This window comes from Suncus etruscus, chromosome 2, assembly GCF_024139225.1.
Source record: "Suncus etruscus isolate mSunEtr1 chromosome 2, mSunEtr1.pri.cur, whole genome shotgun sequence".
Lineage (NCBI taxonomy): Eukaryota > Metazoa > Chordata > Mammalia > Eulipotyphla > Soricidae > Suncus > Suncus etruscus.
Genome location: NC_064849.1, coordinates 123,521,071 through 123,539,632, shown reverse-complemented (window position 1 = coordinate 123,539,632; position 18,562 = coordinate 123,521,071). Strand labels below are relative to the sequence as shown.

The following is an 18,562-nucleotide window of genomic DNA, read 5'->3' as shown; positions in this document are numbered from 1 at the left end:
AATACTTTCATCAAGGGAAATATAGTCCTACCCTTTTGTTTGTTTGTTTGTTCTTGGCACAACGAATGGTACTCAAGGCTTACTCCTGGCTCTATGCTCAGGGATCACTCCTGGCAAGGCTGAGCCAGGGTGCCCAAGATTGAACCTGGGTTGACTACATATAAGCAAAGCAATTTATCTGTTGTACTACCCTTCAGCCCCTAATTCTCTTTATATATATATATATATATAAAATATATATACATATACTTATATATACTACATTTTTATGCACACATATATAGTTTTGTTCTGGTCAAATCTATATATGCTTAATAATAATAAGTTATAAAATATAAAAATTATATATAATATATAAAATATAAAATAATAAGTTATAAAAAGGACCTCTTAGGTGGAATCTATCAATAGTGTTCTTTATGTCATTAATTAATAGTAATATTTATGTTTTATAAATGGAAAAATGTAATTATGACACCAAAGAGCAAACCATATATGTTAAAATTGTATTTGTTGTGACAATTTAGGAGGATTTATATAAATATCACTAACTTATTTCTATATATTTTCATTAGTAACAATATAACAGTATAAAATTATTTGGTTATATCAGTTTACTAAAATCCTAGATAAAATACTCATAATTGTCATTTAGTTAAAAGAAAAAAATTACAAAATCATAAAGCAGTAATATCTCATGTTTAAAAAAAAGAAAAGTGATTTGTATCACATTTAATACATTGAGTGAAAAAATAAAGTGCAAAATAATAACTCCTCTTATATAGAGAAGATGAATAGGAAGATAAATATTTGGGAGGCAAAGTAATAATTATGATAAAAATTAGAATAGTAATAATAATTAAAATATCAGGATATTAACTTATTTGTTGGACATAAATGGCATGATAGAAGATGAGCACTTTGGAATTTTCTAAGGAAAAAAAATGGAAGAATAGGGGCTGGAGCGATAGCACAGAGAGTAGGGCATTTACCTTGCATGCTGCTGACCCAGAACTGATCATTGATGATCCCCAACATTTCTTATGCTCCCCCAAGCCTGCCAGCAGTGATTTTTGAGTGCAGAGCCAGGAGTGAACCCTGAGTACCACCAGGTATAGCCCACCCCCCCAAAATGGGGGAAATATTTTTAGGGTTAAATATGCATTTTTCAGATTGATTTTCTTTACTTCCTATACCTATATTTGTAATACTTAATAATGTAAACTATGACTCAAAGGCACAGAAATTCTAGGATTATTTTATTATTTATTATTATTGTCTGCTATATATTTAACTTAATTTATACAGAAAAAAAGATAAAGTTTTAAAATATTATGTATTTATTGTTATATAGTCCTCAAAATTCAAAATCGAAAACAATTCTACCTTCCAAAATACTTTACTCAGATTTAATTTTATGGAGCAGATATCATTTATAGTAGGAAAATGTGTAGTTCATGTTCTCTTAAAAATGTAATAGCATTATGGGGCAGGAGCGATAGTACAGTGATAGGGCATTTGCCTTGCATGCAGCTGACTCAGGAAGGACCTGGGATTGATCCCCAGTGTCTCATATGGTCCCCTGAGCCAGGAGGATTTCTGAGCACATAGCCAGAAGTAACCCCTGACTGTGATAGGGTGTGGCCCAAAACTAAAAAAAACAAACAAAAAAAGTAGTAGCATTTTAAATCAACTTTGCAGAACCAATTAATAGTGAAGATACCAGACTTGCAAGTATTGCTCACTAATATAAATAGAATAAAACCCATTCCAAAAAGCCCTCACTAAAGCCATATTGATAAATACACTTTTATTTTTAAAAAATCTAGACAATGTTTTGCTTACATACTTTTGTTATGATGTTATTTTCTTCTTCTGTAAAAATATACTGGAAAATAAAACCAAGACATATCTAGGTTTTTAATTAGACCACATTAATAAAAAGTAATATATGCTTCCAAGGAGATGAAACAAAGTCTACGTTTGGAATAAACTCTCTTGGGAGAACTTAGCTACAGGTGACCACAGTGAATGGAATTCTTTGTTGTCTGGGCACCCTTGCAATGACCATCTGATTTGGTGCTTTTTAAGTACATGAACTTTGAGAACAAAAACTTTAAATGAAGTAATTATTCCTGCTTCCACCTGGGTTAAGCAAATTTTCAGTCTGCCATTAGGAAAGCGTTTTCCCCTTAGGGTATCTATTCTTAAACACTTTTTAGGGGATCCACATATTGTTTCCTCTAAGTTTTAGATTCATTTTCTGTGTTCTGACAAGAATTTATGTATAATAATATTTCACTAATTTTGAGTTGTGGTCACTTAGACAATTATGTTCATCATTCCTTTTTAAAGCTATTTGTTGCCAACATTTTTAGTTATACAGTTCTATACATAATTACTTCAGTACAGTTTTTATCTTTTATTTATAACAATTTATAGTAGGACTTGATATTTAATTTTTTCTTATTAATTCAATTCATAAAAAATTCATAGTGCTGCAAAGATGAAACTGATATACTAGAAGAAAAATGAAGTATTTAAACTACTGAATTGATCATCTCATGATCATACCATATTATCAAAATAAATTGTCTTCTATGATTGCTTTTCAAGTTTGATCACTTTATCATTAACCTTAATGTAAAATTGTAGATTTACTAGTAAAGTTGCTTTTGTGCAAGTGTGTATACTCCTATCGATTATGTATATTTGGCATTAATAAAAATAAAAAATAACTTGCTATTTTAAAAATTTACCTAAAAGAACTCACTAAGGGATACATTAATTTTTTAAAAGTTTAATAAATTGAAAGTTGAAAGTAGAAAGATGAGATTATTGGGAGAAACGATTACCTTTATTAGTTAAATACCTTGAGCAGTGCCAAGTGAAATTATTATTTGTCATTTGAAGAGTTCATCTGTAGTATTGTCACATTTGATATATGATCTAAGTATTTTTATTAAACATTAATGAAGAGGAACATAAAAGAAAAGAAAGGGATATGTAGAAGAAAGTATTCTATGTATTCCTTGGGTCTTTGAATTTATTACTATACAAACAGAATGGTTCAATTTTTAAAAGATGTGAAAATACATGTGTTTTTGTTTTTGTCTTTGCTAGGGATTGAACCCAGGGCTTCACACATATGGAGCATACACTTCACCACTGAGTTACCTCCACAATCTCACAAACATACATTTTTTTATATAGATAATTGACATTTCAGAATATGTTAAAATTTAAGTGATTATGACCCTCACTTTTATGCATGATTCTTAGTTATCTATAAATGAAAATGTGTACTGTTCTAAATAATAGTTGAGAAACTTCTACTTGTGAAATTATTTTCCTTTGGCAAAGTGAATGGAAAAGATTTGGGGAAAAAATACAAGGGCTGGCACTATTGACAGGAATGTTGGAAAAAATTTTTTAATGTTGGCATAGGAATTCTTTAAAAATTCTAACTTATTCACATGTGAAATGAAAGTAAAAAAGCATCTGTCCTATTTTATGCACACGGACTAAATAAAAGTGAACAATTATATTTAGCAAAGTGTAGAGCTCTTTAAACTGAGGTATTCTGTCTGGCTTTTGGCGATCTTTATGTTATTTGTTCCACTGAATTAAAATATTATGTTTGAGTGCAAGCATACTTTGAAAAGCAGAAATTATAGAGAAAAGAGAACATTCTCTTTTCCAACTCTGATGACCCTAGATGAAATATGAAATTTCTGAGAGACTAAACACTTTTAATATACTTGAGAGGAGAACTTTGGCTCTTGGCCTCATCTGTCATTCAGCCCATTTATTATTGAAATATTTCAAGAACCTTTGGACACGTTTTACCACAGTATCTATTGTTCTGCCCAAGGTGGAAGCATATAGATTAAGTCTTTAAGTATTGTAACCACGGTCCTTTTAATTTTCCACATTTTATGTTTTTAATTCTACAAGCAGATGTGAGTGTATTTTCATTGAAAACAAATAAGAAGCTTAGAGCAACTGAAATTCTGTTTTGAAGGCTTCAGAAATTAATTTAAATTGGTGTTGTAAAAGCCAACATGACTTTATAAGATTGTTGCTTAAGATGCATCTTGCTGTCTTAATGCTGAAACAGACACACAACAACAACAACAACAACAACAACAACAGCAACACTATTGGAGCTCTTATTTTCAGTAAAGATATTCTATTATGTCATGGAGATTTTTGCTAGAATGTATTGTTTTTTATGCATTGCTATGAAAAATAACTCAACACATGGTTTCATAATTGTGATTGAAATAATTCATAGTGTACCTAATTTCCTTTGATCCTTTATGTTGAACAGTTCAGGCCGTGGTACTTGCCTTGATAATGAGCCTCCCAAGCGTGACTTTCTTTATCCAGCTGTGGCCCCAGGTCAGGTGTATGATGCAGATGAGCAATGTCGTTTCCAGTATGGAGCAACATCCCGCCAATGTAAATATGGGGTAAGAAGTCTGAATCCTTATTATGTTAGCTCCCTTATATATGTTTTCTGATATACATGTGTTAAATGAAAATTTTGATGAATATATTTACTTCTTGTAACATTAATACAAATATTGTCATTTTGGACATTCACTTTTTTGATAAAATTTGTATAATATTTATTTCTAAATGAGTAATTATAAAAGTAACCAAGTTTTAAAAGTTATTCATGCACTATTATTAACATTTTAATAATTTAATGCAGTTATTCTTTAAGTTTTGCATTTATAATGCCAGGTTTTTGATTACCTTTGAAGTAGTATAGTTTTGAAATCTTTCCCTAGTGCCCCTTAGAAAAATCCCAACTTACTTTCAGGTATCCCAATTATTGAGTTAATGGGATTTTTATATTGATTAGGACCTAACTTTATTTTTTTTATTTTAAAAATTTATTAAATCACAATAATTTAAAAAATTATACATAGTTGAATTTTAGACATACAATGTTCCAGCATCAATTCCACCATCAGTATCATCTTCCCTCAAACAGTGTACCCAGAATTCCTTATCTAACCCGCTCCCCTAACCTAATATCTTGACAGGTGCTTTTTTTTATTAATACTTTTTATTTTGATCAAAGTGGATTACAAATCATTCACAGTAGTATTTCAGGTACAAAGTGACATTGAATTAGGGGCATTCTCACCACCAATGTTGTCTTCCCTCCACCTTTTTAAGTTCAGTTGCTAATGTCTCAAAATTCAAATGTTGTTGGCTCTGGGTTTGAATATTTTGCTCTATCAGTCTTTAGCACTGATGAACTTGGATTTCCTTGGCCCTTGACATTCTTCTTGCTTCTCTTCTGTCTATTCTCCTCCTCCCTTCCACTCTTTCTTTCTTCTCCTCCATATATTCTGGGGCCAACAGTGATCTAGGCAACCCCCTCCATGAAACCAGTGCATTCTCTCATTCATCATTCTAAATACCACATATAGATGATCTAATCTTTTGTTTATTTTTTCTTCTTTTTTTTAAATATAATTTTTATTTTAATCATAGTGGCTTACATATCGTTCACAGTAATATTCCAGGTACATGTTAACATAGGATCTAACTTTAGCTCCTACTTGCTAATACTGAGCTATTTCAAACAGCTTTATCCACTTCCTGCATTCTAATATGATCAACTGGGAACAAGATGACAGTAGCCTAAACATTGAAAGAATGAAAATGAATGATATTTTAAAAAAATAGAGTGAGATCATAATTGGTGCTTTGTGTCTCCCTTAAAGAATTTCAGTATTGGCCGAAGTGATAGTGATAGTACAGTGGGTAGAGCTCTTGCTTTGCAGACAGTTCAGTCAGATTCTATCCCCAGCATCCTAATAGTCCCAAGAGCCCACCAGGAAGGACCACTGAGTAAAGAGCCAGGAGTAAGTAGTGAGTGTAGTCTGGTGTGGCCCCAAACCAAATAAACAAACAAAAAGTCTCAGTGTTTAGGGTTCCAGGAAGATAATACAAAAGATTGGAGCACCTTCTTTGTTAGGTGCTAGACCAGATGTTTATATTTATTATGCAGCATGTCCCATGAGCACTCCTGGGAGTAACCTCTGAGCACTACTAGATGTGGCTTCCCAAATAAAACAAAACAAAACAGAACATGAAGCTTCAATGTCCATATCAGAGGGATTATAAGAGAATCTAAAGTTTTATAGAGATATTTTAATTTTTGTGTAGGTTAGGTACATAACATAAACATGTGAACAAAAAATAGAATTTTAAATTATGAGATGTTTTAAAAATATTGACTTGTTAAGTTTATTTGTGGGGGGTGTTTTTGGGTTTTGGGGTCACACCCGGAAGTGCTCAGGGGTTACTCCTGGCTCTACATTCAGAAATCGCTCCTGGCAGGCTCAGGGGACCATATGGGATGCCGAGACTTGAACCACCATCCTTCTGCCTGCAAGGCAAATGACTTACTTCCATGCTATCTCTCCAGCCCCTGACTTGCTAAGTTTAAAGACATTTTCTGTTTTTATGAAAATGGTGCTTGAACTCCTTGTTTTAAAAATAATAAAATGATTACATGTTAAGTTAGGTAGAACTAAACAATATACCAATTAAATGTACCAATTATCCCTATTAGAACAGTTCAAAGAAAATGATTTTTTAAGTCTCCCTTTTGATGAGACATGGTAGGTGTTAGAGGCACATTTTGTATACTCAATTTAAAGATCAGGTACAGGGCGGAGAGACAGCACAGCAGTAGAGAGTTTGCCTAGCATGCAGCCAATCCAGGATGGATGGTGGTTCGAATCTCCGCATCCCATATGGTCCCCTGAGCCTGCCAGGAGCGATTTCTGAGTGCAGAGCCAGGAGTAACCCCTGAGTGCTACTGGGTGTGGCCCCAAAACCAAAAATAAATAAATAAATAAATAAAAACAAAGATAATATACAATTGTCTGGTTATTTAGAATCTAGCTTTTTGGGGGGCCCTACTACACCCCAGAGTACTCAGGTTATTTCTGACTTTGTCCTTAGGAATAACTCCTGGTGGACTATATGGGGTACTGGGGTTGAACATGCTGGGGGTTGAACCTACCTGCTCTACTATCACTTTGGCCCAAAGTATAGCTTCTTAAGCTATGGGTCATACTCCCAAATGATATCACATAACCAAATGTGTTGGTTGCAAATATCTTAAAATAAAATCATTTTAAAATAAACTTGGTTTAAATTAAATTTTTTCATGATGCACTTTAAATAGGTTTTGGAAGAATAAATTTTGTTAAGCCCATAACCTGCTGTGCTCAAAGCTTTCTTCTGGCTCTGTGCTTGAAGATCATTCCAGGTGGTGCTTGGGAAACACTACTTGACATAATGGTGTGATATATTTGTGATGACTTACAGTTTTTGATGTGTATATATATGTATGTATATGTACCATAAACATAATAGTACCCTTTTCTTAATTCAAATTGTTTTTTAAAATTTTAACTATCTTGTATTTTATTGTAAATGAGAGAACTAAAATCATAGACTGTAATATACCACCTTTTAGATAAATAAAATATAAATAGGTTAAAATTTATGAGTTATATTTTTTACTAGTATAGGAACAGGTTAATAAAATAAGGATAGAAAATATAATTTTAGGAGACACATTAAATAAATTTCATTGGACAAAGTTTGTTTCTAAATATATTACTTTTTAAAAAAAATTTGGTTTTTGTTTTGTTTTGTTTTTATTTTGGGACCGTAGTTATTGTTTCATTGCTCTCTTTATTGCTGTGGTACTTTTCAGGGTTTTTTTGTTTGATTTTTTTTGTATTTTATATTTTTCTTCCTTTTTTCCTTTCTTCTCTTAAATTGATATGTATAGCCTCTAGAAGGACTCCTCCCATTTTTTGCTTGTTTAACCCCCCCCTTTTTTTCTTTCCTTCAAACAAAACTGCATAAATTGATCTCTGGCCCTCTAAATATTTTCTTTAATTTTTTTCCCAAATCTTTTCTGCAAGAGAAGTTATCACCAGAATTTTCTTTTCTTTCTTTCTTTCTTTTTTTTTTTTTTATTGTCCCCGGCAGCCACGCGGGACCATATGGGATGCCGGGATCCGAACCACCATCCTTTTGCATGGAAGGCACATGCCTTACCTCCATGCTATCTCACTGGCCCCACCAGAATTTTCTTGTTTATTTTAGGATCCTGAAGTCTCAGGTGCATCAAAATTTGTATTTTAAATTAGAGTTTTCTTTTCTTTATACTAAAAAATTTCTTTATACTAAAAAAATTTATACTAAAAATTCTTCTAATTAAGATGCAAGCACAGACAGTTATTTCACACATAGTTATTTCAAACAACTTCTAGCTATATTAATAGGCTTCAATGGAGACATTAATGTACCTGGATGAAAATACAACACAAATAAAGCCATATTCCTTTGTACAAAATGTTTCTGTGACAGTGTAAAGGTGAAAGTTAACAAAAATTATTTTTTATAATGATAGTTTTAAATTTAGAAGTGCTGTTGCTAAACCTATATATATATATCTTTACAGATCATTTCAGACTCAGGCATAGCTTTGTATTTCATTACTCTTTAATGTTAGGTCAAATTTCCAATATTGTTTTTGAACAACATGTGCAAAACTTACCTGTGCTATCAATACTATTGCTCTTATGTTTTAAACAAAAATTTTTGAAAATTGCAAAATTCATATGGACCCACAAAAGAACACTAGTATTAATATAGTTTATACACGATCTAAAGCAATATTTTTCTAATTTCAAAATATGTTACAAAGCTATGGTAATCAAAGTAGTATGGTACTGGCATGAAAGTGGTCATCTATACTTAATTGAAGACTCAAAAGTAAAGTTGATAATAATGCAACTGATTTTTGATAATAAAAATGCAACTGATCTTTGGCTGAAATGCTATGAATATACAAGAGAAAGATTGTTTCATGGTAAATTATATTGGGAAAATGGGTGAGCCATATTCAAAAGGATGATTTGTACCTTTATCTTACACTTCTTTAAATAAAAATTTAAACTGAATTTAAATGTAAAATCCCAAAGTATAAAAAATGTTAAATAAAAATAAAGAATAGAATTTGTTGACATGGGGATTGGAGCAATAGCACAGTAATAAGGCGTTTGCCTTGCACTCAGCCAACCCAGGACTGACAAATAGTTCGATTCCAGGCATCCCATATGATCCCCATGCATGCCAGTAGTGACTTTTGAGTGCAGAGTCAGTCAGAAGTAACTCCTGAGTGCCACTGGGTGTGACACAAAAATGAAAACAAAACAAAACAAATTTGTGACATGGTATTGACAATAATTCTCTGAATATGACACCAAAAGTGCAAACAATAAAAAGAAAAATAGAAAAGTGGAACTATCATGCTAAAAAGCTCCTACATGGCAGAAAAATGCAATAGGAACCTGCTGAGTGGAAGAAAATATTTAAAGTATTATTTTAAATATGGTTGGTCTCTAAATATATAAATATATATAGCAACTCAATAGCAAATATCAAAAGAACGTGATTAAAATTTGGCAAGTAAACTGACTACACAGTTATAACGAAGCCACACATGTAGCCAATAAATTTTTAAAATGTGCTCAGCATCACCAATCATCAGGAAAGCACAAAAATCAAAATCAGAGACTATTGCTTCATTAGGGTGACTATTAATTAAAAAATAGAGATGAAGCTAGTATTCATAAGAATGTAAATTGGTGCACCCACTATGAATAATGGTATGGAGGGCTCTCTAAAGATTTTACTGTAATTACCATATAATTCAACAATTCTATTTCCAAACTTACAGTTAAAGCAATAGACATGAGGAGAGATATCTGTAGGTGCATTACTCAACATTATTCATAGTAGTTAAGACACTGACATAACCTAAATGTCTTTCAACAGATGAGAATATAAATTCCATGAGAAAAGAAATCTACCTTATTTCTAACTGTTCTTAAATTTCTCCTTACTATTAATGTAGTTAATAGCCTCCCAATAAAAGGTCAGGAAATGCTGATTGACTAAATGAGTCAGAATCTAGTGATGAAATAGTGGGGAGAGGAACTTGGGAGTGACATGTTTGAAGAACTGAGAGAAAGTCAGTGTAACTGAGCTCTAGTAGCAAGTGTCAGCTAACTGAGACAAGAGAATACGGTTGGGAATATAAACCTGATGGGCTCTGTTAAAAGTTCTAGGTTTTTATCTTTGGAATAATGGGAAATGAATGAGATCAAGAGATCTAATTGATATAAAAGAGATCACAGAATTTCTAAATTTTATTATAATTTTGGAAATACATTTAAGTTGTCACTCTGGATAAACTATATTAAAATCATGAACTTTTTGAAAAATATCTTGTTTTCTTTTTTCTTTATCTTCTATCCTCCAAATATCATACACAGAATACTAAAGCTTCTCTCTGCTTTGCAGCAATGCCCTTGCTTTTCCAAGTAAATGTAAATTTATTTACATTTCAAGTAAATGTAAATTTATTTACATTTCAAGTAAATGTAAATCCCAAGTAAATTTATTTTTTATTCCAGAGAATACAATATCCTAACTTTGAGAGAATATAAAATTCTTTTGTTTGTTTTTTTCTGGCTTTAACAAAATCTTATACTTAAATATTTGTTAACTATAACACCCATACAGAAATGTATGAGTACATAAAACACAACTTAACAAAAAGTTACATAGTAAACAACCAGGACCTTATTGCTCAGGTCAGTTCTGGCATCCTGAAAGCATTTCGGAAGCAAACCCAGCAATTATCCCCTCCCTTGCTCCCCAATCAATCTAGGATTTCTCAGGGGAGGTGTGTAAAGTGACTTGAAGGGCTGTGCCAGGGTCTTCTGGAATGCTCTCTGTGTGCCAAAGCTGACCTCAGCGGTAGCTTCATGGTTTGGTTTATTTTTTCCCAAGCAGAGGATTAAATTAAAGCCAGAAAAACAAACAAGCATTGTTATGAAAAAAAAAAAAATCCCAATCTTAAGTGCTTTGAATCTGTTTTTATATAGAAGCATGTGGACTTCATAACTTGGACTTCAGGACTGCAGAATTCTGGTGCATTGTGGAAATAGAACATAAAAAAAGACATAGCTTGGAAACTACAAGGCATTAATTTTTATTGATGTATTATTAGTTAATAATATTGAAAGTTTTTGTTTAACACCTTTGCATATCAATGGATTCCGCATGCTCACTACCTAAATTCCAGAACCATTCTACAACCTTAGGAATTCTGAACCTATTCCTTTACCTCCCTCATTTCATCTGAGTTTAGAAGTTAGTTTTGTTAATTTTTGTAGTTCACTGTTGTGAATAACTTTGCTATGAATGTGGAGCATTATTATTATTATTATTATTATTATTATTATTATTATTATTATTATTATTTGGTTTTTGGGTCACACCTGGCAGTGCTCTGGGGCTACTCCTGGCTCTATGCTCAGAAATTGCCCCCTGAAGGCTCAGGGGACCATATGGGATGCTGAGATTTGAACCACTGTCCTTCTGCATGCAAGGCAAATGCCCTACTGCTGTGCTATCGCTCTGGCCCTGCATAAAATATTTTAAAAAGTGTCTTCATAGTCTTTAGATAAATTCCCAGGAAAGGTATTGCTAGTTCCCTTGTTATTATTCTTAAGGAATATTCATAATGCTTTCCAGGGAAACTGCACCAATTGACATTTACCCCCAACAATGTGCAGGTCTCTTCTCCACATCCATGCCAATATCTGTTGTTGTTTATCTTTTTGATATGGATAAATCTTAGTGGCATAAATGTCATGTCATTATATGACATTTACATAAATGCCAAAATTTACATAAATGGCATTACATGTCATTGTTGTTTTGATTTGTATTTTCCTTATATCAAGAATATTAAACAGTTTTATGTAATTTAGTAATTTTTCATCTTTACAAAATAAATGAATTTGTGGCAAGAGTTTTGTGTTACTTAAAAACCATTCAAGTTTTAAAAGTTTTCAATATATATTAGATAAGTGATTATTAATAGAATAATCTAAACATGATAAAATATGTCATATTTATTTCATACTTCACACAGTGAGTATTTTAGGTTCCAGTATTAGAAATTATAAAGCAAAGGAAATATATGTTTGCATATAAAAATTGTCTTATAAATTTATAGTAAAGACTATAGCAACATACATATTTAGTCAATTCTACTAAAATCTGTAATCTAAGAAATATACCCTGTAGATGAATTTAATAACAAGATTGATAAATTAGAATAAAAATAGCAAAATCATGTTATTTTTATAACATGTATTTAAATATACTAGTCATGCCATTAAACTATAGCTGCCTAAAGTATAGAGCTTTTTAAGTCAAGGTAACCTGCTGAAGATAAGACTGTGACCTCCCGTTTTACCTCCCATATCCTCCTCCCTCACCCCTGGGGCTGCCAGAATAATTGGTCCCCTCTGTGCCTAGCAAACTACTTAGTGGTCCTACACCTGTTTGGTCTTGATACCTCCCTTATTTCCCACTCTAGTTGGGAGGCGGGATTAGATAGTTCAAGTTATGTGGTTTTGTTTGAAGAAGAGAAAAGTAATAAACTGGGGAAAAATCAAATACGCCAAAAATGGGTGGAGTCCTTCTGGAAATTCGGAGGGAGGACAATTTGGTGATGGGAATTTCCTGATTTTATGTTAATATGTACCTAAAATATTATTGTCAATGATATGTAGGCTACTATGATTAAAATAAAATTATATTAAAAAAAAGAAAAGTAGTTGCTCATGTTACACAAATAAAATAAATTTACCACATGCATTTATTAACTTTACTGGTATAAAATTTTAATATAAAATTTTAATCAAGAACAAAGTAACCTATAGTTTCTTCATAACATTATATGACTTATCAGAGAAAAAATTCTATTATAAAAATTGATAAAGTAATTTATAGATTACATGATATATTTGTGTACAGAAAAAACATTGCATATTAAATATATACATACATATTATGTATAAATGTTATTATTCTCATAACACAGCAAATACTAAGGCAACAACTTCTTTATTTATCATACAAAACTAATTTCTAACCTCAAAGATTCAAACCCCACAAAATTAGTTAATTAAAAGCTAGAGCTTGCTTATTGACTAGTTTATTCAATACCAGTATTTCATTGATGTTGAAAGGTACATAGGGCTATTAAGAAACATGACCAAATGAGCAAATAAAATATATTTTAATAGCCACTAATCATATTTATTGAAATTTGAACAGCATTAATATAACTTAGAATGTATTAAAAGTCAGAGAAGAAATTATTATGATTATTAAAAGTTATCTGTTGTTTATGCTAATATGAAATTCTTATTTGTTTGCAATTAAACATAGTATATTGTTCATTTTTCTCAGGCTTTTAACTAAACTCATATTTTCTTATGTGTACTAATATGTCTCCTTTTCGTTTTACCTGAATAAACTCGACGGTGGTAATTGGCAAAAAAAATAAAAAAATAAAAAAAGACAGTGAATTTCTTATTCAGAGTATCCTTTCCCTGAAGAGTATTTAGTAGAGACTGACATTTGACTTCTCAGACTCAAGTTTTTGATGTTTCCATGTTTAATCCTTTTGTTTGTTCTTTTTCACCAGCAATTAAGTAAGCTTCAAGTCATTATTGCATTCCATTTAAGAATCATTCTAATAAAAAGAGTTTATTAGTCTTTTTTGTGGATTGTTGGCTACCTATACAACTTTTGAAAAAGAGATACAGATAACTTGGGAGAGGATAATAATGAAATACTTAAAAGTACTTATAAGGGAAGTTTAAAGAAATTGAGTTTGAGTAGTCTGTAAAAAAGGGAAGCTAAATCTTGGCTTCAAAATCTCTTCAGGCTTTGGAAATTTTATTATAGTTTGCATGCTGGCTACACATTGTTTTCTTTCTCTACACGAGCATCAATAAAGTAGTGGTCTTAATTTTTACAGCTGGAAGGTTGTAGATTAGGTAGTAGGAAGAATTTTAAGTTATTAAATATTAAAACATTACACTGAGAGAAATTGTAGACTCACTTTCCTTGTAGATCTTGAGGTAGTATAACTATTTTACACTGTGACTGCATTTGAATTTAGTGAATAAAAGGCATGAAATTATTTTCCCATCTCACTATGTTTTGGAGTGCAAACATACCTTTATCAGGCTTATATGATATCAACTTGATAAAAAGTTGAGGCATCATTTTTTTCTTAAATTTTTAAAATTAATTATAGGCACACAATCACTTGTCACTATAGATCAGTCTTTTCTCTCTCTGGTTTTGCCATTTTTAGAAGTATATTTTAAAACCATGTAATTATTTTTAACCCCTTCAAATTGATGATTGCTTATTTAACTTGAATTTTGACATGCCTTTGTTGTATATGTGCCAAGAAGAACACCACCAAAAAATAGTTTTGGCCTTTCTAGAATTCTTTGCACTTAAATTACCCACATATCAGGATTAACCTATTGAAAGATGAAATAAGAGTACTTTATCCTCTTTCTTTAGATGCCTACTATGCACCTGGAAGCAGGCTAAGGGTCACCATATGTTGATTTTCAGTTTTCCTTTGTGGGATACAATGATCAGTAACCTTTCTAATTGTTGATGCTCCTCTCTGACCTTTTCAGGGCTCTGCTCTCCCTCTTGGTCTTCAAGATCCTTTATTGCAAACAGCTGCTGAGAGATGTTACTGATAGGGTAATGAGGACAAAGAGAATATTTCATTTCCACAACCAAGGTGGCATAGGATTTAGGGTTTCCCAAGAGTAGGAACTGTGCACATATTTATGGTCTTTACCCTTTTAATAAAAAAAAATGAGATTTTTATTTAGAAATAAAAATACCATTTCTCTTCCTACACAATTTTGCTTCTTTAGAGATATAATAATCAATATCATTATAAAATTATTTTGCATTATTATGATAGACCTTTTTCTCTTGTGTAAACTACTTGTTTTAATTTTCTGAGATAAGCCCAAGGATATTTGACCCATTGGGAAGGGTGTCAACAGCAATTCTTACTTGAAAAGTAGAGAAACACGAGGAAAATTTGTTTTGATATTTAAAATTGTATTGGAATGGTTTGATTGTAAGGTAATACTGTATTCTGATTAAAGGAACTCCTGTTTAGTTCTTTGCAAGGTTATTTTCTGTATATTAAGTAAATTATTTTATTTTAAATAATTTCTTTAAAACTTCCTTTTGTCCATTTTACTATGATCCATATCTACTAATATTTTTGCTTTCTTGGGGATTTTTGAGCCATATGCGGAGGTGCTTAAGCCTTACTCTGCACTCAGAGGTCATATCTAGTGATTAGTAAGGAGTTTTCTAGAGTGCCACAGATTGAATCCAGATCAGCCATATGCAAAACAAGCAGTTTACTTGCTCTACTAGCTCTCCAACTCCTTGCTAATACTTTTTTTTAATGCAGTCATTCATATGAAAAACAAAGAACACTGGGAATCTAGCAATCGACATTGAAATTTTATATAAGTGGGACTATTTTTTTAATGGTATTTTTTGAAACCATTGTGATCTCCAAAGCCCTTCATAGTTAAATTTCAGAAATACAGTGAATCAGGGTCACTCCCAGTGTTGACCTCCCGCCACCAATGATCCCAGAGTGCATCCTATACCACCACCCTTTGCTTCCTGGTCTACCAGGATTATTTTAAATCTTTTCTTTCTTGTATGACTATAAAATACTTTTGAAGAATATGTTAACATTAACTTTTAATTAATTAATTAATTTTTGATGCCAGGGATTGAACTCCCAAACCTAAAACACCTTCAAGGCAGGTTCTCTATTGTGGATCATATGCCTGACAACTGGTTAATTTTTTAAAAGATAAATTAATATAGTATTAATTTTATAAGCTTTTTATAGTTTTTAAAATTATGAACAAGAGGCTAGAGAATATTGTAGGCAGGGCATTTGTTTTTTATACAGTCAATCTAAATTCAAACCCCAGGGAACTATCAGTAGTAATTTTGGCAGACGGAGCTAGGAGTAAGCCCTGAGCACTGTCAGTTGTGGCCCAATAACTATAAAATAAAATAAAATAAAATAAAATATAAATACATAATTAGAAGGCTATAATGAATTTTTAGTGATATTTTATTGGAATAAACTTTTAGTGAGAATATTGGAATACAACTAAACTACTAATCAGCCTTAACTGGACAGTGATATTCAATTCTGACAGTGTATTCAATTCTGATACATTAAAGAGAAAAATTTTGTATTTTGTTTTGTTTTGTTTCAGGGTCACATCTGGCAGTGTCCAGTATTTATTCCTGGCTCTATTCCCAGGGATCATTTTTTATGGTGCTTGGGAGGCCATATATGCAGTGCCTTGGAATGGAACCAGGCCTGGTCACATGCAAGGCAACCACGTGAATGCATGTTTTGTTTCTGGCCCCGACACAAGAGAAATGTTACCATAGCTGTTGATATGACATCAGAGCTTATTAAAATCTATAGTTAGAACTTAGACAAATTGCTGTCTTTCTATATATGAAGTTTGTTACACTTTCTAAGATTGTTGTGATGACTAATAAGATACAAATATGACTAAGCCTGCTGATCATGCACCCTGAAAAGTATTAGTTCCTTTCTTTTATCCTTTTACTAGGAAGTTGTATGCTGAACTGTCTCCAGTCATGGGAGACTCAGGTTTTTTTCTGTCATCTAAAATTAGAACACGATTAAGCTCAATTTCTTTTTCTATATTGGTATGCATATTTTGCCTCTGATTCTTGATACCACTGGACTTTTCAGGTTTAGAAAAGAGTTTTAGTTTCAAAGACATGCCAGGCAGTAAACATGATTACTCTTTTAGGCTTCTAGGTACAAAACCAGAAAATGCGAGATAAATGAAACTAATAAAATTGATATTGCTCTTGATCAACAGAATGTATTTCTGTGATGAGGAGAGATGCAGGAAAAATTGAAAAAGGAATCTATTATGCTGAGTGAAATAAGTCAGAGGGAGAGAGATAGAAATAGAATAGTCTCACTCATCTATGGGTTTTAAGAAAAAATAAAAAAACATTTTTATAATAATCCCCAGAGACAAGAGAAGAGGGCTGGAAGGTCCAACTCATGACATGAAGCTCACCACAAAGAGTGATGAGTGCAGTTAGAGAAGTAACCACATTGAGAACTATCATAACAATGTGAATAAATGAGGGAAGTAGAAAGCCTGTTTCGAGTACAGGTGGAGGTGAGGTGGGGAGGAGGGAGAAGTGGGACATTGGTGATGGGAATATTGCACTGGTGAAGTTGGGTGTTCTTTATATAACTGAAACCCAACTACAATCATAGTTGTAATCATGGTGTTTAAATAAAGATATTAATTAAAAATAACTTTACCCATCTGAAAAAATAGAATGACTCCAATATAAAGTATGCCTCATTTTTTCATTACTATAATTGATATGAGCTACCAGGCTAACTTCCTAGAAAGAGTGATTCAATAGCAGCCTATAAGGAGTAATAGAAAAATATGAAAAATTAGAATACTCTTTCTTTTGGACTTAGTGATTTCATTTCCAAAACACTAAACTTTTATTTAAAAAAAAAGAGGCAAATGAATAATCTGTAAAGATATTTTGAATCTCACTCTTAATTTGTTATTCAAGAGCTCTCTTGGAGGCAGATATATTTATAGATTTACATTTCTTTTTGTGTGTTTTTGTTTGTTTGTTTCTGGGTCATACCCAGTAGTGCTCAGGTCTTATTTCTGGCACTTTTGGTGGACCTGGGTAACCAAATGGGGTACTAGAGATCTAATACAGGTCAGTAAGGAGCATACAAGGTAAATGCTCTACTGCTCTACTATCCCTCTGGCCCTAATAATCTACATTTCTAAAAAGAATCACCACAAGTCATAGGAATTAAGACCACCAAAGGTTAGGGTGCTAGCAACAAATGCCAGCAGATAAATAGCTGTGCAAATATTTTAATAGTTGTTGTTGCTGTGTTTGTTTATTTTCTGACCACTAAATTACACCAATTTGGAGTGGCCTGTTCCAATTCTATTTTTTCCAGAAACCCTTTCTCATAAATGATTTGCAGAATGTGGGGTTCTCACCACAAGTATTTATTGTCGCCCAACAAGAAGTATATATCAAAACAAAAAAGGGAGCTAGGAGTGTGCCAGACAAAAATGAGTTCAGTGGGCAAGTTGGCACACACATGTTGCTCATACTGGGACTGGAGACTTGGGCATGCACTAAGGACATAGAAATGTCACCCTTTCATAAAGTCAGAAATTTTAAAAGAACTTCTTTACTATAAAGAACTAAATCAAAGTGTTAAGTAAATTTGTCTGCTCTTTGCTTTGGATTATGAAGATGGGTCCCATAAGAAATTGAAGCATGAGACTAGTTTCACTTTCATAACAGAGTAAGACTTAATATAGTCTGCATACATGGCGCTGAGAAAATAGGTCAACATGAAAATTTGTTTATCGAAACCTTGGGGGTACATTATCATGTACCCCAAAACAAAAGTATTGATGCTATACTTCAACTC

The 18,562-nt window shown here is 32.1% G+C and overlaps 1 protein-coding gene across 1 annotated transcript in view; it reads left to right on the top strand.

Annotated features, from left to right (window-relative positions):
• The window catches only part of ADAMTS6 (ADAM metallopeptidase with thrombospondin type 1 motif 6), a 267,510-nt gene that overhangs the window by 133,586 nt on the left and 115,362 nt on the right, over positions 1–18,562 (top strand). Inside the window, 1 exon segment of the mRNA XM_049768834.1 lies at positions 4,334–4,475. Coding sequence (XP_049624791.1) covers positions 4,334–4,475 — 142 coding nt within the window.